Genomic DNA, 25,898 nt, shown 5'->3' with positions numbered 1-25,898 from the left:
TAGGATGGGAGAGAAAGAGGGAGAGAAGAAAAGTTTTAAAGAGGAGCTGGTAGAGCTTAAAAGGAGAATGGGAAGAAGGAAGAAATGGGGCAGGGAGCAAAGCAGGTCTGAGGGAGGAAGAAAAAAAAAATTAAGGTGGGAAGGAAGGAAAAGGGAAAGGAGGGAAGGGGTAAAGATAAAGAAGGAATGTGGGGAGGGAAGGAGGGTAGGAGAAAGATGGCAAGAAGGATGATGGAACAGAAGTAGGAAATAAGGAAGAAAGAAAAGTTTATAAATGATGAGTCAGTAGGAAAAAGTGTTACATAAAGGAGAGAGAAAAATTGTGTGAGAGGAAGAAGCCAGCAAGAAAGTCATATACAACTGTGTGTGAAGGGGATAAGATTTAAAAAGAGTTAATAGGAGCGACCAGGCTGGCAGGGGAGGGCAGTTAGGGGTGACTAGTCTGCAGGGTAGGGCAGTTAGGGGTACCAGGCCAGTAGGGGGGTGGGGGTAGTTAGGGGGATCACACAGGCAGGCAGAGTGGTTAGGGCAGGCAGGCAGGTGAGGGGTTAGGAGCCAGAGGTCCTGGATTGCAGGAGGGATGTCCAACTTCCAGTTTAGGCCTGATCCCACAGGATGTCAACTGACAGTTGGACATCCCCGGAGGACTCCCGGATTGGAGAGGGTGCAGGTCAGCTGAGGGACTCCCCCTCCTCCCCCCCAACCCCATGCAGAATTTCTATAACTAATGTTTAAGTATATCACTACCATGGAATAGATATCTTTTTGGTATCACTGAAACAATAAAGTGACATGAAATTTAAAAAGACAAATTTCAGAGGTCTGTTCATGACAAAGTGCCTGTGATTGTCACATAAGCCTAGAATAGGTAAAGTTCATTCATATTAAAACAAAAGGCAGAATTCTTAAAATGTTTCAGTAATTAGCATTCTTCTGAACTACTCCTCAGTTGACCAAACTACTGAATTACTCCTCAGTTGACCAAAACTCTAGCTTACAAAGTGCAAATGAAACTGCTTTGAGCTAAAGATCAATTTTAGAAGAAATAATATATTCATACTTCCCAGCAACTGTTCATTTAAAAACATGAATCTAGATGTACAATCATATATAAATTCAATTATTTCCATAATTATTGTATCTAGATGGTTTCCTTTTTACTATTGGGAACAAACATACTTAAATAACATAAACAGCATAGTGAAAGCGATCACTGATCACCTGACTGTCAGAATCCTCAGGACATGATAAAAGGTATTTTAAAAGTAAGAGCATTCTGATGATTAGAGCTTTTCATTTGAGGCAGTTTATCTGTAGTTCAAAAACCGCTTTCAATGTTTTCACTGGGTAAGCCCCAAAGCATACTTTTTATGACCAGCAGAAGCAGCTGGCATTTAATTTAAAATAAACTATTCTAACTATAAATAACTGGATACATAGTTTTAAACCTATCACTAACATTACTGAATTAATAACTAAATACTGTAAGAAGTAGAATTATCAAATCACTTTTGAGAACACAGTTCTGCTTGGAGGACTCCATGGAGGAAGTGCCTCATTTTCAAGAAAGGAGTGACGTTTCTTTACTTTTCGTTCCATTCTTTCCTGCCTTTCTTTCTTTTCCTAAAGAGAAAAGAGAAAACTATAAATTTATACACATGTATAAACAGAGCAAAATAATCCATTATATTTAAATTTCATTTCCTAGTTTAATTGGTTATAAATAAATAGCAACTAGGGAATATTGCTAATTTATAAGTACACATTCTACCAATAGGTATTAATGCATCAATTAAATTTTTAAGTATTAAAAGTGATATTTAAAAAGAATTATGTAAACCAGGGGAAAAACCCTGTAATTCCATAACTCAAAGACAATGATTGACCTAAGCTAGTTCTCAGAAATGAAATTATTGGTTACAAAGGCTGAACAGGCCACGGCAGCAAGGAATACTTCAGATCTTTTACAAACAGTTGAAAATTGAGCCTCATGTTTCTTTGCTTATTTTTAAGCTTGAACCCTTTTGTAAGTTTTTTTCTCAATTATTTGGGTCATCTTAACTGTATGGGTATCAGCATTTTTAATTTTTAGCAAGTTACATCTCTATATATATAAAATCCTAAGCAACGGGTCAACTGTTCGACTGGTTGCTATGACGCGCACTGACCACCAGGGGGCAATGCTCAATTCAGCGGGAGCGCCACTCAGTTGTCTGACAGGCACCGGATGCCAAGCTCACAGCTGGCAGCAGTGGCAGGCACAGTGGGGTTGGGATGAGCGGGAGTGGCTCAGCGCCCAGCCCAGGCTCAGGCTCCTCGCTTGCCACACTACTACATCCCTCAGGGGATGTCAGACTGCCGGTTTCCCTGGCCTGCAGGTATCAGGCCGAAACCAGCAGTCTGACATCCCCTGAGGGGTTCTGGATTGCTAGGACACAGGCCAGGATTGCTAGGACACGGGACCCCACCAGTGCCTGAATCCGTGCACCAGGCCTCTAGTTATCATATAATAAATATTAGCTTTGCAGCAAACATTTTATTTACATTACGTTTAGTCCTTGATTTTTACAAAAAAATAAGATAAATATTTCAGGCACACACAACAGTTTAAAGAGTGATGTAATCAAAACCTGTGTAGCCTTATGAAATGAAACATGCAGCCAGGGGAAGGAAGGCCCATTCTTGCATGAATCTTCGTGCTTTGGGCATCTGGTATATAATAAATGCATTAGCAAACAAAACCTACCAGCCATTTTTCGTATTCATCAATAGCTTGTTTATCTTTATCTCTTTTCTCAGCTCTTTTCAGTTCTTCTTTCCTTTTCTCACTGATTTTCTCTTTTCCCTTTTCTTTGAAAAAAGCTTCCTTTTTTTCATTCCTATGTAGGATAGTATAAAACACTGGAAAGTTAAAGGAGAACATATAATAAAGATTTCCTAATATATCTTGGAAATAATGAGACTGAGATGCACTAGTAAATTTCAAGTAAGTAATTTTTAGAAATCCTAGAGTGCTATCAATTCAAATAGGTCAGAATGTTATTTTGGATTACCATTTTTCCACAGCAGTTTGGTTGTCTTTCTTTTTCTCAGCAATAGTTTCCTCCTCCTTCTGTTTCTTTGCTCTTTCATATTCTTTTTCCTTTTTATTTTTCTCTTTAAGATATTCTATCTTTTTTTCCTTCCATCTTTCAAAAGCCTGAAAAAGTCCAGAATGAATTTCTGATTTATTATAAAATCAGTAAAAACACAGTCAATCACTAATTTAGATTTCAAATATTTAAAATAAATTAATATATTCAAAGCTGCCTAGTACATGTTGTGCTTCTTCTTTTCTCGCAGCACTTTCTTCTTCAGTTTTTTTCTTGTTTTTGTCTTCAAGCCTTTTTTTTGCAGCTATTTTCTTAGCTTCCTTTTCCTTCATAGCCTTCCAGGCCTCAAATGATGCTAAGGCTTCTTCTCTCTTAGCAGCTCTTTTCTATTTTGGAGAAAAAGTGGATAGTTATATATGCAAGTAAAAATAGCTAGACAAATATAAATACACCCCCAATTATATTTAGCTTTACTTTCCTTGATATGCATCATATATAGAAATTATGTTTCAGAGCAGATAATTTATTTAGAATGGTTTATACAAATTAATTTATGAAAAATATGTTCTGAATTATTTGTATTTTAAAATGTTCTTTACAAAAATACATTTTATCAGCTATTGATCTATTACTATTCATGGGAAGGAAAACAACTTTTTGTTCAAAGTGTACATCTGTAATAGGCTCAGTAGTACTGTAAAATGTTCATAATAAAATACTTAAGTAAAAGAAAAACAGCAAAGCGCTAGGCTTATAAAGAAAGTCTGAGTAAGGGAATTTGGCCACAACACACAGTAAGCTGCAGATTTTGCTTTGAACAGAGTTTTGTTTGACATCAAAGCATAAAATTCTTACTACGAAAAACATATTCCAATGGTGAAGATATGGCAGACTGGAAAATATGTAGGTGAATGTTGATAGCAAGTATGTTATATTACTTTACTTACTTCCATCTAATCCCAAAATATCCCATGCCTTCCTTAATATTGGTTAACATTAAGTGACATAAAGCTTTATTATGAAGAGAACATAATTTAGAAGTAAAAGGACTACCGAACTCACTGAGTTGTGAAGATCAAATAAGTGTCTGGCACTGACCACAGCAGTAAGATGCTGCAAACGTGGTGACAGGTGTACAGACATGCCCCATTCAAAAGGCTGCTCCACACAGTACTGTGTTTGGGAAATTTCTTTCTAAACCTACTTAAGTACTATACAGCATAATGAAAATTTTTTGTTATTGCTGGGGTTTTTTCAGGACTTTTATTTTAGAAGGTGAGAAAGGATTCAGCATGTTGTAGGCTATCAAGTAGGACTTAGAGGCAGAGCATGAAGCACAGGAGAGAATTAAACAAGAGCTCAGCTCCAGTCAATGGGAAGGATATGGATCAAGAGCCCAGGTAGGGCCTGCTCTTAAAGATATGTATGAAATCCAAGTTAGAAAAAGGAAAACTGAAGGTTAATGTTGATGATCCTTTATATTCTTGGCTAAATTGTAAGATTGAAATCAATTTTTAAGAGTGAAGTAGGTAGGTAGTCACAAGCAATAACTAAGTTCATAATCAGTAATGCCAAAGCTATTCCACACACATAAAAAATAAAACTCTGTGTACCTGCTTTTCATGTAAAACAACTATATTTATATCTAGCTAAAAATGTATAAAGCTCCAGAGAAAATCAGAAATTACTTCTTTTATATACAAGTTACTCTGCCATTTAAAAAACAGTTGATTTAAAAATACTTAATATTGAGATATTTTACTGACTTAAAAATCTAGAATATTTTTTATTATGTTTCACAATACCTGCTCATTTTCGATCTTTGAATTTTCACTTTCAATCCTTTTAATTCTGTGCTTTTCATGTATTTTTAAATTTTTCTTCTCTAACCATTCCTGTGAAAACAAAAATAAAGCTATGATATTCAAAGTTTCCCAAATGAATTTGAGTTCTTATATATTTCTGAATATTAAAAACTATATAAATCAAAATAGATTTTATGAATTCTATATAAACTAGTATCATTTTTCTTTTTCCAATAATATTCTAATATAAAAAGATTGCTCAGGTTTTATAAAATAAATATTTCCCAATAAATTGGGTATTAAATCATCATTTTTGACAGGGTAAATTTATTCCTTGATAAACAGGTAACCTTATGTGATTATTCTTTTTTAATATATATTTTATTGATTTTTTACAGAGAGGAAGGGAGAGGGAGAGTTAGAAACAGTGATGAGAAAGAAACATCAATCTGCTGCCTCCTGCACATGCCCTACTGGGGATGTGCCCGCAACCAAGATACATGCCCTAGACAGAGTGGAACCTGTGACCCTTGAGTCCGCAGGCTGATAATCTATCCACTGAGCCATACCAGTTAAGGCTGTGATTAGTTCTTATAATTATTATTATTGTTGTTATTAATTTTTACCTGATAAACAGCTGCTCTTATGTTATCTGCTTTGTCAGGTTCTTTGTTCTGTTTGTGTGAGGACTTTTGATCCAAGACTTTCAAAGTCCCTAAGTAGTAAGAAGAGGTAGTTTTCAATGGAGTTCTCCTTATAGAACTAGAATTCTTTAAAAATTCAGAGGTCATTAATCTGAAAAATAAATAAATAAATAAATAAATAAATAAATAAATCAAGATAAAATATTAAAATTGCACTTCATTGAAAAAGATATGTTAGAATTTGCAACTACTACATTTGAAAACTACATTCTAACAATAAATTATAATTGATTTGAATATTATGTACGGTCTTTTCTTATTATACAAAGAGACCTATTCAACATATTTTAAATTTTATAACTTCCAGTTATATAGCTTCAAAGTGACTGCTCTTTTTGGTATTTGCAATGCGAACATTTTTAACAATGTTCTGTATCACATTTTTAACAATGTACTGTATCAAAAATACATTGAAAAAACCCCACAATATTAATAAAGTAGGTTTTAACAGTTTCTTGTGTTATTTTATTATGTAAACTATTCTAAATATAAAGTTAGAATGGTAACCTCTATTTCAGGGGTTGGTGGGAAAATCTGGCCCATTTTCTATTTTGGTAAAAAAAAAAAATAAGTGATCATCTGTTTAAAAAAGAAGCTGACCAAGTCACAGCTACATTCACTCATTTACATCTCGTCTATGGCTGCTTCCTGGCCTCTGCAGCAGAACTGGGGAGTTACAACCCAGGCTGGACGGCCCACAAAGCACAACATATGTACCACGTGGCAACAACAGCATGCTGACCCCTATTCTAGTTGATTAACTATAATTTGATTAATGATAATTAAAAGATGCCGAAGGTTTGATTAACATTTATGAGTTAGTGTTCATTATCACCATCATCGAAGTTTAACAACTTAGTCCACAGAACCTCAAATTTAAGTATAATTTTTCATGTTTTAGAAAAAAAAACAACAACAGAGAAATATAATGCTGGACCTCAGCTTTATTACCACTTTATATCTACTGTCTCAGGAAAATCAGGAGAAACTCTATCCCAGAAGGAAGGTGGAGTATGGAGAATCCTAACCAACTAGGGGTTTATATCATGAAGAAAGTACTCCCTTTATCTCATAAGATGGAAATTAAGAGAAAATCAAGTAACAACAAGTGCAATTTACTTTACAGATGTTCAATTCAAACTAGCTTTGTGTAATGTAAACCCAGAAGTAAGAGATGATGAGAACTTGATTACCTGCCAGAGGCACTGGATGCTCTATTATTTGCTGACTGTTTATTCTTCTTATTTCCATCTTCAGGTGTTTTCTATTAAACAGAAAAGGCTACAGCTGGATTACTTCTCATAACTAGCACAGTGAGGCTCAAAAGTCAAACTGTCAGGAGTAAACAAATGTTTCTTAAATTTCCACAGGGTGTCAAGTACTCACTGAAAACAAAGGATGTTACATTTCAGAGAGAGCTGACTATCTATATAAAAGGCTGTTACTGACTATACGTCTGTCCAACCATCACCGTCCAGTACATGACACACACTGCCAATTTAAAAATAAATGTTGACTCGCACATGTGCGATACATATACCCAACTTCTCATTATTGATGAATGCACCATGCATCCAGTCATGCTATAAATGCCACAGACAGATTACTAAGAGAAATTATGAATTTGAATGTGGCTTTTGGTGGGAAAGTTCTCCTCGGAGGGGATTTTTGACAATGTCTCAGTGTTGTGCTGCATGCTATGCGATCGGCCATAGTACAAATGAGTTTGAAGTACTGTAGTGTCTGAAGATGTTTCTGACAGTTGTCTCTGAAAACAAATATGAGATCAGAGGATTCTGCTTACAGCGAATGGTTGGTAAAACCGGGAGATGGCAAACTTGATGGCAGTTTTCATTTAGGAATGGATGTTATTTTCCCCTGTGAAATGATTTGTAATGGATCTATTATTGAAGCTACCTTTGAAAATAATATATCTTAATATTATTTATATTAAAATATTATTTATATTAAAAATATACCTAAATGTACGGTTCTATGTCCTAAAAACGAGCACGTTCATAAATTAAATGAAGAAATTTTGGGTATACTTGGAGATTTTCACACCTATTTGAGTGATGATTCCATTGATTCAATGGCTGATGCCAAAAAGGAAAATTTTCCCATGGAATTTCTTAATGCCATGTCATAAACTAAAATTGAAAGTAGGTGCACTCATCATACTACTGAGAAATCTTAATAGTAGGTGGGGTCTTTGTATTGGTACTAGATTTATTATCTCAAGATTGCAACCTAACATAATCGAGGCTAAAGTATTAACAGGATCTGTGGAAGGAGAGGTTGTTCTGATTCCTAGAATTGATTTGTCCCCGTCTGACACTGGCCTCCCATTTAAATTAATTTAAAGACAGTATCCCATGATGCCAGCATCTGCAGTGACTATCAATAAATCACAAGGACAAACTCTAGACAGAGTAGGAATATTCCTACCTGAACCCGTGTTTGGACACGGTCAGTTATGTTTTGCTTTCTCTCAGGTTCGAAGAGCGTGTGACATTAAAGTTGTAAATACTTCATTACAAGGGAAATGAGTCAAGCACTCTGAAAGTGTTTTTACTCTTAATGTGGAATACAAAGAGATATTAGAATAAGTTTAATCAATTTCTCATTCGTTGTTTATTCCAATGTTGTTTTTATATCATGTTTTTGTTGTTTTTATATCATGATTTGTTATTTTCATATCATATCATGTTGTTATTATTTATTAATCAATTTATATGATTTTCATATATATTTTACTTATTTTCTTTCATCTCTGACACTTCTATTATAGATAAAGGGCAAATATTTTGTATTTTAATTTTAATATACTATATTATATATACTATTTTGGCATGCAATTACTGCACGAATCTTCTAATTAATTTCCTTTCAATGTGCACAAATCTGTGCACTGGGCCACTAGTAAAAAGATAAACAAAATGACTCATGAAAAAAGTCCAGTGACAGTGACTGGAGCTGAGGAAAGGGAGGGCCTCTCTGAGGGCTTGACATCAGAGCTAAGAAAAATGAACAGTAGAAAGGAGCCACCTGAAAATCTGTAGGAAGAAGGGTCAGAAGTGCCAAGAGCCTGGGAAGGGAAAGAGTTTGGTAATTTTGAGAAACAGAGAAAGATGAATGCTGCTGAAGCCCAGTGAACAATGGGGAGAGAGGAGGAATACGTGGACCGTGTGTGGTACAAAAAGAATCCTGGGAAATCCTTAGGGAATAGTGAGTTCGCACGTATTCTCAAAAAGAGAATCCAACTAAGAGACCTTAGCAGGAGAGTAATTTGATTCCCAAATAAGAAAGTTCACTCAGTAGCAAGTAAGAATAAAGCAAAGGATAGATTCAGTTAAAAGAAATATGATCTTGTCATATGTAAATTAACTATTTTCATTTAGAATTACTTCTGTTAGACATTTCTAAGATTCTATCTATAAATTCCAGAATACCATTCTTCCTTTTTAGGAATAACTTCTCTACTCTACACAGACAGATGAGTTGCTAGCATTACAGATATAAACATATCCCTAATTTGGCATTCGTCTTTATTCCTAAGGGAAGTGGTTAAGGACAATATATCTGAAACAGGGCTTAATGAACCTTCTCTATACATTTTAATAAAAAGCTAATAGTCTGTATTATAATAAAGTCCTATTCAAGCACAAGTTTTCAGCGAGCACTGTAATCTTTCCCAATAACAAATATACATAGCCATCAGTCAACTGCAGCTATAAGTGATAAAGACTAAATTCAGGAGAAATGCAGACTAAAATTGCTATGCCATAAATTTTAAAAGTACCACACTCTGGTGCAATGTAGGATAGGGACAAATATTCCTACACACCACAGATTTGGCTCTAAAGACTACAATAAAATGTTTCTGATAATGACCCTGTCCATCCATTTTAACATACATGGATATTGGTAAACACTTCTTAAAGATTTTCATTAAAAATTGATAAAATGTTTAAAGATGATATTAAAACCTTGGCAATTGTTCCAGGTGGCTGCATTTTTAAATGAAGACCTATAGAAACCTATCCACTTATGTGTATGTATTTCTGATATATTTAAAAGTATATTATCATATACTTCTGATAATTTTAATGAAAAATAAGTTTTATTATATTCACTATTATATTTAACTTCCCTGAAGTTAAAATTCTATTGAATTAAGAACCACTTGATAAACCATAATCAAAGATGAGTTTTCCACAGATAATTCAGAAGTATCAAACATGGAAAACAAAATAAAGTTGTATTTTGAGCTTTAAGATATAAAAGGTATAATTTTATTTGAATACCTTTGCAGATTCAATTGCACTGGTAGATCTTAAATTCTGCTGAGATAGTGGTGGGTCAACTGTTAAGTCCTCACTCATTACCAACTTAGCTTTCTCCTTGTTTTCTTCAAGGTCATCAGAAGTCACTTGCCCTTCCTTGGATTTCTCAAGTGCAGAAGTAACAAAGTCTATCAACAGTGAATTATCTTCATTTTTGTCTGATTTCAAGGAATGATGATTTTCGGTGAATTCTTCATTCTGATCTATTTTGAGACAGAGTAATAGCACTAAAACTCCATTGTAAATTAATAAGGTAGATAAAGAGATTCATTTGCTTTCCACTAAATGTTATTAATCCCTTTTTCTTGCAAAATAAAATGTGCAGAAATCTATCATACTCAACTTGAATAAACTTTTTTCCAGTGATCTACAAAAGAGAAAATTGTTACTCAACCAAGTAAAACATCTGACGTACCAAACGCTTAGAAAATTAGTGAACAGTGTGGAATAACTACCTTATGCCAAAGACACACCAAAAGTGCTAGTTGATCTATAAACCAAGTAAGTCAGATGGCAATATCAATTGTCTTCAAAAGCCTGTTTTTTGTAAAAAGAGGCATTGCAAGTAAGAGGCACACATACCTACCTTATGCTACTACTGTTCTTAGTAGAGCAGATGTAAAATTGTGTAAGTGCAGGGAGAACCAAGAATGCATGTCACTCTAGTATAGTCCACCACACGGAGAAAAGCCACCCTCTAAAGAGTTTTATTCCCACTAAGATGCAGTGTTGCCTCGGATACCAAGGGTGCACTAAAGGCAATTTATTTTTGCGTTATTAATTATTATATTATATACAATAATTTGATATAATCACCTTTTATAGATGTTTTGTCCCCAGATACTGGTGAAAGGAAATCTCCAAAACTTTCTTTAAGGGATGATGATGATAAACTTGTTAACCATGGATCCTGCTTAAAATAAAAGATAATAAAAAAGTACTTATTATGTTAGGTCAGTTCTCAAGATTTATGGAGGACAATTGCATTATTAAAACTATTTCATAAGTCTGACACCTGGATTTTTAGGAGTTTGCTGATGCAACACCAAAAGCTTGTTAAAATAGTGGAGGTTCAGATGTTTTACTTTCAAGCCTCCATGTCTTGATCATTAAAAGGGATCACTACAGCCTTAGCCGATTTGGCTCAGCAGATGGAGCATCAGCCTGTGGACCAGAGAGTCCCGGGTTCGATTCCGGTCAAGGGCACATACTTTGATTGGGAGCTCCTCCCCAGCCCAGCCCTGGTCAGGGCTTATGTAGGAGGCAACCAGTTAATGTGTTTCTCTCACATCGATGTTCCTCTCTCTGTCTTTCCCTCTCTTTTCCACTCTCCCTAAAAGTCAATGAAAAAATATCCCTGGGTGAGGATTAACAAAAAAACAAAAACACACACACACACACACACAAAAAGGGGTCACTCCAGAGCTATTCTAGTTCTTTAACAAATACCTCTACATTTGTTTTTAGCAATTTTTAAAATTTCTGCTACTCTAAAATCAAATCTCATATGTATTTAAGGTAAAGATTTGATATCTATTTCTCTAATTCTCCATTCTAAGCATAAAGATGACAGTAGGTAAAAATCCTTACTTTGAAACAAATATTACTAGGTGTCCAAATGAAAGCAATTATAAAACCAAGTACATAGCTACTTACAAATATATAAGATTTTATTCCCCTCAGTTTTCTTCAAAATTCTAAAAATTACACTAAATGAAATCATTATATTTGTGTGTCTAAAATAAACATTCTTTATAGAACAGGAACCCAATCTATAGAGCAACTACTAAAATATAATGCAAATAGGTTCAGGCAAAAAAGCAACAGGAATTACAAGGGAAAACAAAAAATATGTGACTGACTCTTATAAAAAGTCAGTAAAGAAGTTATAGAGGAACAGTAAGAACAATATCAATTAAAACAGTAGCAGGTAAAATAAATACAAAGCAAACAGTAACAAATTAGCTCTATATGTACTTAAGATGAAAAGTAAATAGACTGAAATAAAATAAAATCTTTAAAGAAAAGTAAATAGACTAAATATTTATGAATGCTCTAATGGACTCATAAATGGACTACCACTAAAGGAGATTGTCAAACTTTATAAAAACATGACATTCAACTATTGATATTATTACAAAAGAGTCACTTAAAGAGGCACAAAAAGTTTGAAAGAAAAATGATAGAAAAATATTTACCATGCAAACAATCATCATAAGAAAGTTGACACATCACCCAAAACAAACTGCAAGATAAGGAATATCACCAGATAGAAACATTTCATAATGCGAAATAGGGTCAAGACATAGTGTATGATATGTCTAATAACAGAGTCAAAAAATACTGGCAAGCTGAAAGGAAGTACAGACAAATTTGCAAGCATAACTGGAGATTTTAACACCTTTAGACGGTACTAGGAGAATGAACTAGATAAAAGTCAGTGAGAATGGAGAAGATGTGAATGATACTGCCAGGCACCTTGAGCAAAATAAAATTATAGACAATTATATCTAACATCTGCAGAACACATATTATTTTGAAAAAGCAAATGGAACTTTCTCAAGATACACTTAGGCTGGGCCATAATAATAACTTAACAATTTTTTTAAATTTGAAATTATATAAGATATATTCTTTGATCACAATAAAATTACAATAAAATCTTTTGTATTGATTTATAATTTATCTAGAGAAGGTCCAAATATTTGGAAATAAAATAATTAGGCACAAAATAACTAATTGGTCAGAAAAAGGTGTCACAAGCGAAATTAGAAAATAGACTTAAAGAAATTAAAATAAATGGCATAAAAAAATTGGGTACTGCTAAAGCAGCACAGAGGGAAATTTATAGCTTTTGATGGTTTTATTAAGAAGGATGCAAAAGGCTTTTTAAATCAGTGAACACATTTTAAAGGTAAGCAAATTAAACCCAAAGAAAAATAATAAAGAGTGAAGATCAGTGAAATTGAAAACAAACTATAGAAAAAATTAACAAAGCCAAAGTTGGTTCTTTGAAAAGTTTAATAAAACTGAGCAATGCCTATCAAGATTTAACAAGAAAGATAGAAATTATAAGTTCTATCCTATATAATAAAAGGTTAATATGCAAATTATCCCCTCAACCGGGATTTCAACCAGCCTGCAACCTCCCATGTCCCCTCCCTCTGGCCTGCCCGGCACAATAGATTGGCACTGATCAGGTGGGCCGGTCAGACCCCATCCTTGCACGAATTCGTGCACTGGGCCTTTAGTATCAGAAATAAAAGATAGAATGCCAGGATAACACAAATTTCTTAATGGAATTTAGCCAGGCACCATGTAGTTCCATTTCCCTGATCTGCTAAAGCACGTTAGGGAGGAGGAGTGTTCTTCCATACTCATCCCCTCTGAAATGTGAGGTGGAAGTTTGCTAATGATAATGAAGTGTAAAGACGGGAGCCACATGTTCTCCCCTAAAGATGATACATAGTAAACTTCCTGATGAAATCCTGAAAGATCACAATTACTTCCATTTTTTAATGGCCCTGAAAATATAGGACAGTGCCATCAACATTCAATAACTAAAACCAAACATTCAATAACTAAAACCAAACATTCAATAACTAAAACCAAACATTCAATAACTAAAACCAAACATTCAATAACTAAAACCAAATGAAAACACTGACACTGGCTACAATGTCCTTAGTCGGCATGGATAACAAAGGGTCACATACCAAATCTTACAAACTCAGGGGAGGTGGGCCAAAAGTAACCGCATAGGGTGGTCTGAACATAAATTCCTAACTAAAAGCAGGTCATGGCAAGCAGTCACATCCTAAGCCTATGGCTTCCTTGACAAAGGTCAACCTTTACCTTAGGTGAGCCTATTATCTTTTTGCATCTAAGATAACATACCTTGGAAATGTCAATTCTCAGGGCACACCCACCTCACCAAAGCAAGAGGCCACAAAACCCCTCACTGTTACTTGTTTCCTGAATACCATCTCTGTGTGTAGTAAATGTTAATTGTTAGCTGTCCCAAACCCCGCAATGTAGAAGTATGTGTCTCTCCATTTTACTTTTTATCCAGATTTCCCTGCTTTGCTTTCTCCTATTCCCGAATCATTATACTACCAATGATTTCATGTGTCCCTCCTGAGGCTCCTCCTTTGATTCTAACGTATAAAATAAGCTGCAAAACTGGCATTTTCCAGAAAATGTTCTCCATTTGTTGAGATTTTGCTTTGTGGCCACTGTTGTCAGTTTGGCTCAAACAAACACATAAAAATTCTCTACAGGTTTGGCCATTTCCTACACCAATAATGCAAATTATATAATGCAAAAATACATAAATAAATAAAATGTAATACATAAATAAAAATATAAAGTCTTACAATTAAAGTTATGCAATACTGCATAGATTCAAAAGAGCAACGTTTTTTTTTACATTCTACTTTCTTTGAAATTGGATGCACATTATAATTACTGTTGTGTTATGGTTTAATTGGCAGAATTTTATTCTCTCATGGCAGTGCACAATATAATGCTGTATCTTTGCTACATCTTACAATTGATGGCGTTTCAGACTTAATAAAATACAGTATATTAAAATAAACCATAAAATTATCTCCATATCCACTGCTGAAGAAAACATGTAACACACACACATACATGCATAGAAATTTTCTCTCTCGTGATTAGATGCCAAGGCCTGGATTGGAGAACACAGCTTGGCAGTTCAGCAGGAGTACTAACCTCAGGATCAAGGTCTTCAGAGAATGTTTTTTCCTCAGCTTCTGGCTGGCTGTCATTCGGCTCTGGGAGGGATGCAGGTGCAGGATGTGCCTCTAATTCTTCCCGGAGGGCAGCTTCTTTCTCTTCTCCTGGTCCATCTTTTTCTTCCTGGAGCCTCTGCTTTTTCAACATGCTCCTTGGCCGAGGTGAAGGTGTGAAGTGGTTTTCTGCTTTAAGGCTGCTGCTGTTTTCTGCTGAAAAATACAATGTTTTAAGATGGGTGTACAAAACCCCACAATGGCTTCAACAGCACCCTAGGTGCCACCCACGCTTCCTCCTGTGTCCATGCACTTGGCTGTCTGTCCCTGGGAGTCCAGAGGAAGCCCATGGCCCTTCTGTACACAGAGCTCCAGTGAGCAGAGAGAAGCGACAGTTCATAATCCACATTTTTAAAAATGGCTGCCATCCTGGAAGTAACTTTAGTTTTGTGAGAAGTTAGCTCCTCTACGTTACGAATTCTCATTGCATTAAAATAAATACTAAAAACAAACAATGCCGGGCCCTATACAATGATGGGACTTGTCTCTAGCAAACCTTAATTATTGAGTCTGGGCCCTGTACATGTGACTCACATCCCTGGACCTCATCACCAGGACTGGGATGGTCCTGTCCAAGGACTTTACAGGTTGAGAAAGGAGTGGAGTCTAAAGAAATACATTTAAGACAAGGGTGAGAGCTGTTACAGGTATGGAGGTAATGTCGGTACAGGGGCTGGGAGTGCTCGATCTCATAGGAGGAAGCAATGAAAAACTTTATGATTTGAGCCCTAGCCGGTTTGGCTCAGTAGCTAGAGCCTTGGCCTGTGGACTAAAGAGTCCCAGAATGGATTCTGGTCAAAGGCACATGCTTGGGTTGTGGGCTCAATTCCCAGGAGGGGCCGTGCAGGAGGCAATAGATCAATGATTCTCATCATTGATGTTTCTCTCTCTCTCTCTCCCTCTCCCTTCCTCTCTGAAATCAATAAAAATATATTTTTAAAAATAACCTGATGACTTGAGTTGTTCTTTGAGTTCATGAAATTTCTCAGTCATTAAAAGAGCTCAGTTACTATTTCAATTACTTCTAGGTTTAAAATAATAATCTAATGCCAGTATACTTTCAGCCTTCAAAACATGATAACAAATTTTTTGTATTAATTTTTGCCTAAATTTTACCTGTTCATATATTCATTTTTCCATTGTTCTATCAATGCAGTTTTCTGACAAAATTTCAGAACTAGACTAATTAACACCTTCCTCCTTTCTGCCTATAAATGGACTTACGAATGCTGCTAGAAGAGTCTACAATCACTACAACCATGCCAGTTGGTACCAATGTAAATGCTTTATTGTCAACTTTAGCTACATCCTAAATGCTCAATCCAGATTCCAAGAGTCATTCTAGATTGTTCTCTCTGTTCCACCAAATCCAAGCATCACTTAATAGAATTGTGGGGGTCGGGGAGGGGAGATAAGGAGTGGTTCCCTAATACATGTCAAGCATGTCAAACTAATGTTATCAGTGATATCTACTCTGTAAAAAAATTAATTTACCAGTACAATATTTAAGGTTGATAGAAAGTTAAGATAATTTTATGCCAGTTAACATCAAGTACTATTTTCCCTGTAAAACAGAAAAGAAGGAAGATCATAGGACACAAAACCCTTAACTTTCCATGCCCATGTTTCCGTGTGGTGGCTAGGGGACCCCAGAGGATGGAACTTTGGCCCACTGTGCCTGGAGCTCAGTGGAATTATGGAGAAACTACAGTAATTCCAGTTCACACCAGGAATTTACTCTCGAAACATTGAGTTTCAGGGGATTTTTCTTAGGGAATAGAGAAACTATATGGAGAATCCTCTTTCTAATGACAAGTCTAGAGGCTTAACAGCAAAAACAACAAAACTCTCTTCTTTCAACTATATAAATGCTAAACAATATTCTGGCAAATGGGGGCAGGGAAATTATTTTAAAGGACTAGTTCCAGTGCTGCCATAACTTCAATCCCTGGAGTATGAGATGGATTAGAAAGGATTCCATTGCAGTTTCATCCCTAAAAACAAAAGTAAAGTCATAGACTCAGGCAAGGCTGGACCCAGGAGCTTCCGGAGGCACAGGGGTGGATGAATGAAGGTCCTTCAGCCTTCTATTGGGCACCAGCAAAGATGCTACACTAAATATATCTCTGGACGTCCAAATTATGGGTTTCCTCCATGGTTCTATTATTTTTATTTATGTGTGTAAAGTTGAAAAGTTAAGTCTGATTATTTCCCCCCTCTTAAATATGAAGGCATTTTGTGCCTGGTTATCTTAAAATAACTTTTTAAGAAATGCAGTTATAGTGATCTAACAAATTACCTGAAGATGTGTTTTTGAGTGAAAGAATTCTGGGTTTAGGTTTCATTTGAAGTTTCTCTTTTTCAGTTTCCTGGTCTTCATTTTGAGACTCAGATAAGAGATTTGCAACCCTGTCTTCACAGTTCCCAGGCGCCATTTCCTCGTCTCTTTTATTAGAGAGGCTTGGCTCCTCTGTCATTGGGTCACTATTTGATTTCTTAGTTTTCAAAAAGGACAGTTTAGGAGAATTATTTTCTTCATCATCTGATATCTGGAAATCATTCATTGTTTTCTTCAGTGAATTTTCATCTATGGAGGTGTCAGAATAATCACCTGAGGAAACTGAAAAAAGAAGAAAAAAATGTCTTCAATAGTATATCTTAAAGTTTGGAACGTTTCATTAATCAAAAGATTGCCTTAAAGATTATAAATAAACTTAGGCAGTTTTTATTGGTATTTATAAAATACAAATTTCAATTTCATTAATTTATTCAAAACATACTTATCAAGTGTGAATAGTGGTGCTAAGCAATGTCCTTACCCTGAGAAAAATCATCCAAAGTTTCCTCAAAATAACAGAAGGCCATGAGATATTTAGATTATGAACTGTAAAACGTTTATATGTAAACAACTTCATTAGATTTTACTATGAGAACAATAACAATAAATGTTAACTACCGTATTTTTCGGACCATAAGACGCACCGGACCATAAGATGCACCAGTTTTTAGAGAAGGGAAATGAAGAAAAAAAGATTCTGAAACAAATAGTGTCCTAAAATATTTTATGTGCATTAAAACCCAACATCACAGTCATAAACACATGTAATCAACCCTGTAAAGTAAACAGCAGCATTTAGAACCATTTTAGAGCCGGGCAAGCACACAGAGACCACACAGAGCCGGGCAAGTAAAAAAAGTGCGTCTTATGGTCCGAAAAATACGGTATATGGCAATGATGAAATGAATGATTCATTTAATCATAAGCATTTTTCACTGAATCTTAACGCATAAAACACTGAATTCCAAGTTTAGAATTCTGTATTTTTAATTCTAAATGTTAATATTTTTATATAATCAAAAGAAACCAAATTAAATAATACCAGTATTAAAAACTGAGCCCCTATAACAGCCAAAACAAAATCTGATTTATAAAAAGCATTATAAAAGTGATTTTGATGTGCATGGAAGTTTAGTTCTATGGCCCCTAATTATTAATTCACTGCAGAGGCTCATAGCATTAGTTGATCTTAAAAATGAAACTTAGTTTACCGCTGATAAGCATCCTTTTACTGCAAACCTCCTGCCAGTTAATTTATATTTTCTTATTCACATTCAGAAACAACCAAGGATAATCATACAACATCTTGAAAATTAAGAGTGAATTTTTACTAGATAAAAAGTTGGAAATCTAAACCTAGTGAATTCGTAAATATAATTTTAGCATAGTAATTTTTTTGAGGCATGAACTAACTATAACTAAGTAAACAAAAAGAAGAAAAGTGGTTTACTGTTCCATATTCTCACATACCAATCTCATCACTATCAAAGTCATCTGAGTATTCAGAGCTCCTTTGTCTGGCTGAGCGAGCTGTAATTGCTTTTATTAGCTCATCCTGAAATAAAAGAATTAAAATCAATTTCCACCCAAATATGAGGTATCATATTTAGAATTTTTTAAACGAAAAGTGCTTGCTTAATGATGGCTTTCAAACTCAGGTTTTATTCATCTAATAATATTCACTGAAAGCCAACCTATGCCAAGAACCCAAGTCCCCAGACTCAATGCAGAGCATTACAGATAAGGTTCCTCTCCTCACGGAGCTTACAGCCAAATTGGAGGAGATAAGACTATCAAATAAAGTAATTGAGGAGACTCAGACAGGATTTATTATAAACTGGCATCTTGGAAGAAACTGGTACTTTTAAAGACCTTTTGTTTCTGAAGATTGCAGTTATGGATGTAATCAACACTGCAAATTTAGAAGTTCAAAACTGTGATGACTGGACAGAGAAAACTTCCATGTTGTTATGCTACAATAGGGAAAAACCATACAACATGTATATGAAAACACCAATTTAAAGTTGCTATTCAACTCTGAAAAGCTAACTTAACTTTTAAGTAAGAACCTATCATCCAGGCTAGTTTGGTAATCTTAAACACACAGAATGGTTTGTAACACCACAGCCCAAATACAACCACCTGCAACATTTTAAAAGCAATGTAAGTCTTACTCCAGCTTTATAAAGGACTCTTTCAAAATTTAGTTCAAATCAAGTATTCCTAACACAGTGTTTACTTATCAAACCATTTCAAATAATTTACCTGGAAAGTAGTCCTTTTGGTGACCTTTGGACTCTTTGTATATGCCAAAGTTGTGCTAAAAACTTCACCCGACATAGTGTATGGGACTCTCTTTGTTTTCTCCTGTTACCTTTATAAAATGTTTAATAAACAACAGTAATAATTCAACCTCTGATGGTGGCTGAAATATTAAAACAACCAAATGAGACATTTTTGCATGCTTGAGAGTTTCTAGTATCACACTTAGTGCCCCCAAAGCCAAACAAAAGCAAGAAAAGCACCATGTAAACCACATGTGTCAAACACAAGGCCCGCGGGCCAAATCCAGCCCGCCAGGCCTTGCAATGTGGCCCGCACTGCGCTGTCATCACTGCACTCCGCTGTCAGTTTATGACATTGTCAGTTTATGACTGTTCAGTAAATCATTCGGCCCGCGATTTAGGCTGGATTTTAGATTTTGGCCCCTTCTCTGATTGAGTTCAACACCCCTATCTACACTGAATGCAGAGTACTTGTAAAGATGTATCAAATCTTCATAACAAGTTTGTTTTAAAAAATATATTCAAATTGAAGTTATCTTAAAGTATCAATAATTTTGCCACAATATTTTAAAGATGAACCAATAAATGAATGTAACCTTATATAATAAAAGACTAATATGTAAATTGACCAAATGGTCCAGGATGCACACAGACCACCAGGGGGCAGATGCTCAATGCAGGAGCTGCCCCCCCTGGTGGTCAGTGAGCCACAGATGGCCAGTGACATGGTGGTGGGGAGAGCCTCTTCTGCATCTGGGACACCACTAGGGATATCCAATACTGCCAGCTTAGGCCTGCTCCCTGGGCCTAAGCATCAGATTGACATCCCCTGAGGGCTCCTGGACTGTGAGAAGGGACAGGCCAGGCTGAGGACCCCCTCCCTAGTTGAGGAACACCTTCCCCCTAGTGCACAAATGTCGTGCACCAGGCCTGCAGTAGATTAGCAGGATAAAATGCTGCCCATTAAACGACAAATACTCTTTCTCACCTCTCTTGCATTAAAAAATTACTGCCAACAAAACAGTCATACTTAGTATTTAAAAGGCTACCAACCAAGAGGATTACCTGCATTTAAAAAAAAAAAAAAATACCACCAGAAGGAAAGAAAAAGAAAAAAAAAAAAAATGCTTGCATTGCTAGGGAAAGAGGAAGATCCTAAGGCTAGCCTGCAAATAGAGGCTTTTTTTTTTTCCCCAAGCCACTGTTCCCTCTTACAAAGTATTAATAGGGTAAGAAAAAAGGAGCCCCGCGGTGGGCTGCTGCATTCAAGTGCGTGTACAGATGGGCCCGTGAGCGTTTCCCATTCGGAGCGGAGGCCAGGCCCGGGAGCCCGCAGCCGCCGGGGAGCGCGCAGGGCGGCCAGGTGGCGCGCAGGTGCCGGCCTCCGCGCTCCGCGCCGCCCGCCGGCGCCGGACCCTCGCCCTCCCGCGCTGCCTCCTCCGGTTCCTCCGCGACCCCCCGCCCTCCCACCTCCAAGCCCCACGCCCGGTACCCGCTCCTGCCGAGGGCTCTCCGCGACCCCAGGTCCGAGCGCCCGGCCTCCGGGAGGAGCCTCCTCCCAGGGCCCGGGCCTGGCGCCTCCGAGGCTGGGAACTGGAATGAGCGAGGGGGCGGGGCCAAAAACGGAGGTGGTTGGCGGTTGCTAGGAGACAGCGTCTCCGGAAGGAAGTGGCTTCCCTACCGCCGGGTCGCTCCGGTACCCAACACCTCCTCAGGGCCCCACGCGTCGCCGGGGCAACCGTCCAGCTGGAGGAAATGACATCATCCCGCTGGGTCCTGTGGGAGGCGGCGCCTAGGCCGCCGGGGCTTCGTTGTTGCCTAGGAGACGGGACCGGTCCAGCTCCCACTCGCGCGCCCAGAGCATCGATTGAGCCGGTGGCACGAGGGCCTCCACCCGCACCTGCTGCGTGAGCCTTCGTTTTGCCACAAATAGGACGTAAAGCCTGTAAATCGGCCTGGCCGAATGGTGTGCGGACAAATGGGACAGGAGAGCACGGCGATGAAGTTTGCAGACGCGGGAGTCTGACTGCAGGTTTGAATCTTGGCGCCCCTTCCCTATGCCCCTGTGGTGTCTGAGAGTTAGCATGGCTATGCCCCAGTTTCCTCTTCTGAAAATAAATAAATAAATTAAATAAATAAATAAATAATAAACAAACAAACAAATGGATGGGAGATAATAAGAATGGCCAGCCACCTGAACTGCGCGTATAAATGAAATAATACAGGTGGGAATACTTGCAAGAGTGCCTGGGATTGAATTCAGTCAATATCAGATACGCTCTTCATGCAACTCAGCCACAAAGGTCCTGGACAGAAGTCACCCCTTGTCCACACTGCTTGAAAACTCATTCCAAGTGTTGGTAGTTTTTGTTTGGGGGATCAGGACAGCGGAAGACTTATAGAAGGGAAAAATCAGTATCTTGAGGAAAGACAACTATGACACTGTTTAAATGTGTTCATCAGCATCTCATGAGTGAGGGACACTGGCTATTGTTAGTCAAATTATGCCAGTATGTATTCTTTGATAGTATCACGTAGAGACAGACACATGAATTACTATATCGCAAGAGAAATATGATTTCTCATTCAAACTCAGAACGTGTCGTCCTAAACAAATTATTTTTGTTATTAGAGTAGTGCCCTTAGTTAAATGCCTTCTACAAATATTGTTCTAGACAAAGATGCATGTTCTGAATGGATACTATCTCTACTCCCTGTATAGTGCTGTCTTGTGCCTAGTATAATTCTGCATACTTAACTCATATCTTTTAATTCAGTCTTTCCAAAACTCTTTATATCTACACTAGTGACCCAGTGCACAGATTTGTGCACATTAAAAGGAAATTAATTAGAAGGTGGTCTGTGGGACAGGACTAGGCAAGGTGGACAGGACATGCTCTGGAGCCAACCTCCCCTGGCCCCTCCCCGGCCAGCACACCTGGGTGGCGCCTTGGCTCAAGGAGTCCGCAGAGTGAGCGGGGTCCCTTGGCAGGTGGAGTCCCTCAGCCTGGCCTGCTGGGATCAGGCTGAAACCAGCTCTCTGACATCCCCCAATGGGTCGTGGGGTGCGAGAGGGCGCTCTGCAAAGTTGCTGTCATACAGGGTGTGGAATGCAAATGGAAGTGTGCAGTAAACGATATTCATGGTCGACAGTGTTCCAGCAACAACATAACCCATGGTCAAAGGTGGAATTGCTTGGCCCCGTGAGGAATTGGGCTCCCTCCGTCTTCCCCCTGGTGGTCAGTGTTTGTCATAGTGGCCAGTGAGCTGGGCAGAGGGACACTTAGTGTACTAGCCTTTTATAAATATAGATTTTACATGAAAAAAAAATAGGCAATATGATAATATCTTGAGATTCAGGTAAGTTTGAAAATATATTATTTTCACCTGTGAAATCTCCCAGACAAAACTCATTTGTCACATAGACCCTTATACTATTGTGGTTTTAAGAAATCTTCATTTTTAATAATGTTTTGTATATACAAAAACCACATTGTTCTTACTTAAGGAGCTGATCTAGTGTTTTATTTCTTTCCTGATCAGTAGCACACGCTGTATAATGTATTTTTATGTGTCATTTATCCCATGTTCATCTCCCTCTTTCATTCACCTGTTTAATATTGCTTGTCCCCTTCCTGCTTTGTGCTCTTTCCTTTTAAGACAAATCTGGTTTTAAGATAGAAAAGAAAAATCACTAATTTACATGTTTTGGCAAAAAAAACTTTGAATTTTGGGGGAATTAAGGTCTAATATTGAAGAAAGCCCAGACATCATTTAGTAGGAAATTTCCTTGTAAAAGGTAATTTATTTCAGGATTTTCAAGGGAAGAAGGGCCAAATCCAATGTTAGTTGAGGAGAATAAAACAAAATTTCAACACTATTCACAAAAACTAATTTTTATTTTGCATTGCACTCATTTTCAAGTTCCATCATCATTATTATCATCATCCTCATCCTTTGGGAAGACTTTTTTCCCAGGAGGAGAAGGAAATCTCGCTGCATGCATTAGTAACCACATTCCAGCAGATGGCAGCAAAAGATTTAGTACCTGGGATTATTAATATATGGCCGGAAGATACTTATTAATATTTTTGGAATATTTTACTTTCCTTAGAGTGATTTAAAAATACATTTAAAAATAAACTACTTTAGAAACAGTTTCACAGAACTTTTAAAATCATCAGCTTTTTCTTTATATTATAAAGTTAGAAAATTAGTGTTTTAATGCGACAGTAAATATTTTGTATAAATATTTTTGAAAGACTGTATAAGCTGCTTACCTGCCAGTCCATTCCCTACTCCCCAGCTCAGCCATGATCATTGTTAATAGGTAGGATTCTTTTCCATACTATCTTTCCTGTGCATATAAAAATGTTCACGTTACATGTGTTCTTCTATAACCAGTTTTTTTTTTTTCCACTTGAATATCCTTTTCATGTTAATCAACTACTGAATTGTGCATAATTCTTTGGTTATATAATTATGTATATTTAAGAAAACCCTTAATATTGCCTGTTAAAAACTAAAAAAATATTTGTTTATATTTTTTTATTTCACAAGTCTGTTTGTTGTCTCCTTTAAATATAACTTCATATATTGGTACAAATAAAAAAATGAAATGTGAAATAAAAATATAAATACTTTTTTTTAGTTTTTAACAGGTAATATTAAGGGTTAAAGGAAGGACGAATTATTTAAATATAAGGAAGATGTTCTATGGGTAAAAATAAAACTTTTCAAATTTCCTCATTATATAACTATTATTTCTAGCATTAGGAAGAAACTATTCAATATAGTTCTCTTAAGGAAATCCATTAGGTCATAGGAGCTAAGACTAACATAAATTGAAGCTCTTTGTGTTTACAATGGGCTATGATTAATGCTAAGGCATTGCTAAACTTTTGTATGTAACTTTACAGGCACTATATTTGTCCAATCATGGGTTTGATTTTTGGCATTCTATGTGTATGTATTATAGTCAAACTTAAAATAAACTTTGATAAAAACTTGGTTATGCAAGTTTCTTAACCTTAAAATAAACTTTTGTAAACCCTGAGTAAATATCTAAGGTGATTCTATTATATCTTGGCCTGGATTCAAACATCAACTTTTTATTTTCTAACAGCAAGTTCATGCAACCCAGAGCCCACTAATTTTTTTTTTCTTTCTGTTAGGAAGAATGAATAAGGAATATGCCCTCTAAAATCTGATACCAATTTTTTCCTGCATTATACATTATAAGATCTCTTTTCCTTCTATAACTAAAGCCCACAAATATTTTTGCTAATTTATTTTCATTTTTTAAACAAACTTTTCCCCTTAAAAAGCCAATATTACACGTGTTAAAGACATTTTTCTCTGCTAACTGTAAGTGAATCTGGTTTTTGTTTTTGTTATTTGCTGTAGATTGGGAGTGATGTATGTCTGGGGTTGGTAGGTAATAGATAAAAATCAGTGATGCATATTAAATTATAGATAGTATAGATTTTGTATTTTTTAAAATATACTTTTATTAATTTCAGAAAGAATGGGAGAGAGAGAGAGGAACATCAATGATGAGAGAGAATCATTGACCAGCTGCCTCTTGTGTGCCCCACACTGGGGATCCAGCCTGCAACCGGGGCATGTCCCCTGCCCAGGACTCAAACCATGACCTCCTGGTTCATAGGTGGATATTCAACCACTGAGCAGCTACACAGGCGAAGTTATTTCTTATAGTTTAAAAAAGAATTGCCATTCTAGTTCTCTACTGGACACTATGTTTTGATTTTGTCCTTCAAAATCTTTGTGTACAAAGATAGATAGAATGACCTCGTTATGGTTTAACCTGTGCAAAGGAATAATCCCTTCTAAGGTCTGAACACTGCTAACCCAGTCTGAGCTTAGGTTAGCATCTTCCTAGGAGATGGGTTGTTCCACTCTTGGTTCATGTTGTGAACTTGTAATTAACCACATGCGGTGACTTTTCTATATGATTCAAAAGATTCTTTGAACCTAAATGTAGAAATTGATATCTTAATGTATTAAATAGCATTCTATGGTTTGGGGCATCTTTTTTCAATCTTTTAATCTACAGAAAACTTTTTCAGTTCTTTGTAATCACCCAGACTACTATTTTTCATTTTGTATTATCCTGAAATTTAACAAGTACATATGTGCATGTGGCATGTGTTCATACAAGTTGTTTCTAAAAAGTATCACTAGGAGTTTTAATTTATGCATAATCTTGGTTGCCTTTCTAACCAGGTGTAATGAAAGGTGATTTTGCTGTTTTCCTCAGGTGGTGAATATAAACTGCTCTTTTAGAATTGAGAGCCTGAGCAAAAAAGAATCTCCTAGGTTTGTATGAAACCTGAAAACTAGTTTTCCTAAAACCATAATACTGAATCTGTCCACCATTACTGAAAGATAAGTCCACTCTGTATGACAGTTTTATACTAGAAATTACCTAAACACTTTAAATAACTAATCTTGCAGGTGTCTATATAAGTAATGAAAATGTAAATAATAGTTA

General features: G+C 36.4%; 1 protein-coding gene and 1 long non-coding RNA gene across 11 annotated transcripts in view; one reads left to right on the top strand and one right to left on the bottom strand.

Annotated features, from left to right (window-relative positions):
- Nucleotides 1-1,111: 1,111 nt before the first annotated feature.
- MAP9 (microtubule associated protein 9) lies at nt 1,112-20,993 on the bottom strand. Of its 10 annotated transcripts, none has more exons than XR_014795045.1 (14): nt 20,877-20,978; nt 19,365-19,524; nt 18,570-18,654; nt 17,061-17,381; nt 14,685-14,917; nt 10,764-10,860; nt 9,909-10,150; nt 6,795-6,865; nt 5,524-5,692; nt 4,898-4,987; nt 3,317-3,478; nt 3,054-3,199; nt 2,747-2,901; nt 1,112-1,623 (listed from the first exon to the last, which is right to left on the bottom strand). XR_014795045.1 is itself a non-coding variant. In XM_084884319.1 (14 exons), the coding sequence occupies exons 2-14, from the start codon at nt 19,437-19,439 to the stop codon at nt 1,501-1,503; spliced, it is 1,947 nt and encodes a 648-aa protein (XP_084740445.1). In that variant the 5' UTR covers nt 19,440-19,473; nt 20,877-20,993; the 3' UTR covers nt 1,112-1,500. The 10 variants fall into 10 exon arrangements, 9 of the variants coding, with proteins under 9 accessions (XP_084740445.1, XP_084740448.1, XP_084740450.1 ...); XM_084884319.1 differs by having other exon boundaries at nt 2,747-2,879; nt 19,365-19,473; nt 20,877-20,993; XM_084884322.1 differs by having other exon boundaries at nt 2,747-2,879; nt 14,685-14,914; nt 19,365-19,473; nt 20,877-20,992.
- Nucleotides 20,994-21,117: 124 nt separating this feature from the next.
- The window catches only part of LOC311622872, a 78,557-nt gene continuing 73,776 nt past the window's right edge, over nt 21,118-25,898 (top strand). Inside the window, exon 1 of the long non-coding RNA XR_014795046.1 lies at nt 21,118-21,416. This is a non-coding gene — a long non-coding RNA (uncharacterized lncRNA). The remainder of the gene's footprint in view (nt 21,417-25,898) is intronic.

The sequence above is a fragment of the Pipistrellus hanaki genome, assembly GCF_964339955.1.
Source record: "Pipistrellus hanaki genome assembly, chromosome: 5".
Classification (NCBI taxonomy): Eukaryota; Metazoa; Chordata; class Mammalia; order Chiroptera; family Vespertilionidae; genus Pipistrellus; species Pipistrellus hanaki.
This window is presented reverse-complemented; position numbering and strand designations above follow the sequence as displayed.

Bases quoted from the DNA above. Each gene is read 5' to 3' on its own strand.
- MAP9 (XM_084884319.1), bottom strand. From the start codon at position 19,439: ATGTCGGGTGAAGTTTTTAGCACAACTTTGGCATATACAAAGAGTCCA. The intron at 14,918-17,060 runs GTAATTTGTTAG...TGTATTTTTCAG, and splicing joins ACTCAAAAACACATCTTCAG to CAGAAAACAGCAGCAGCCTT. The intron at 2,880-3,053 runs GTAATCCAAAAT...TATCCTACATAG, and splicing joins CAAACTGCTGTGGAAAAATG to GAATGAAAAAAAGGAAGCTT.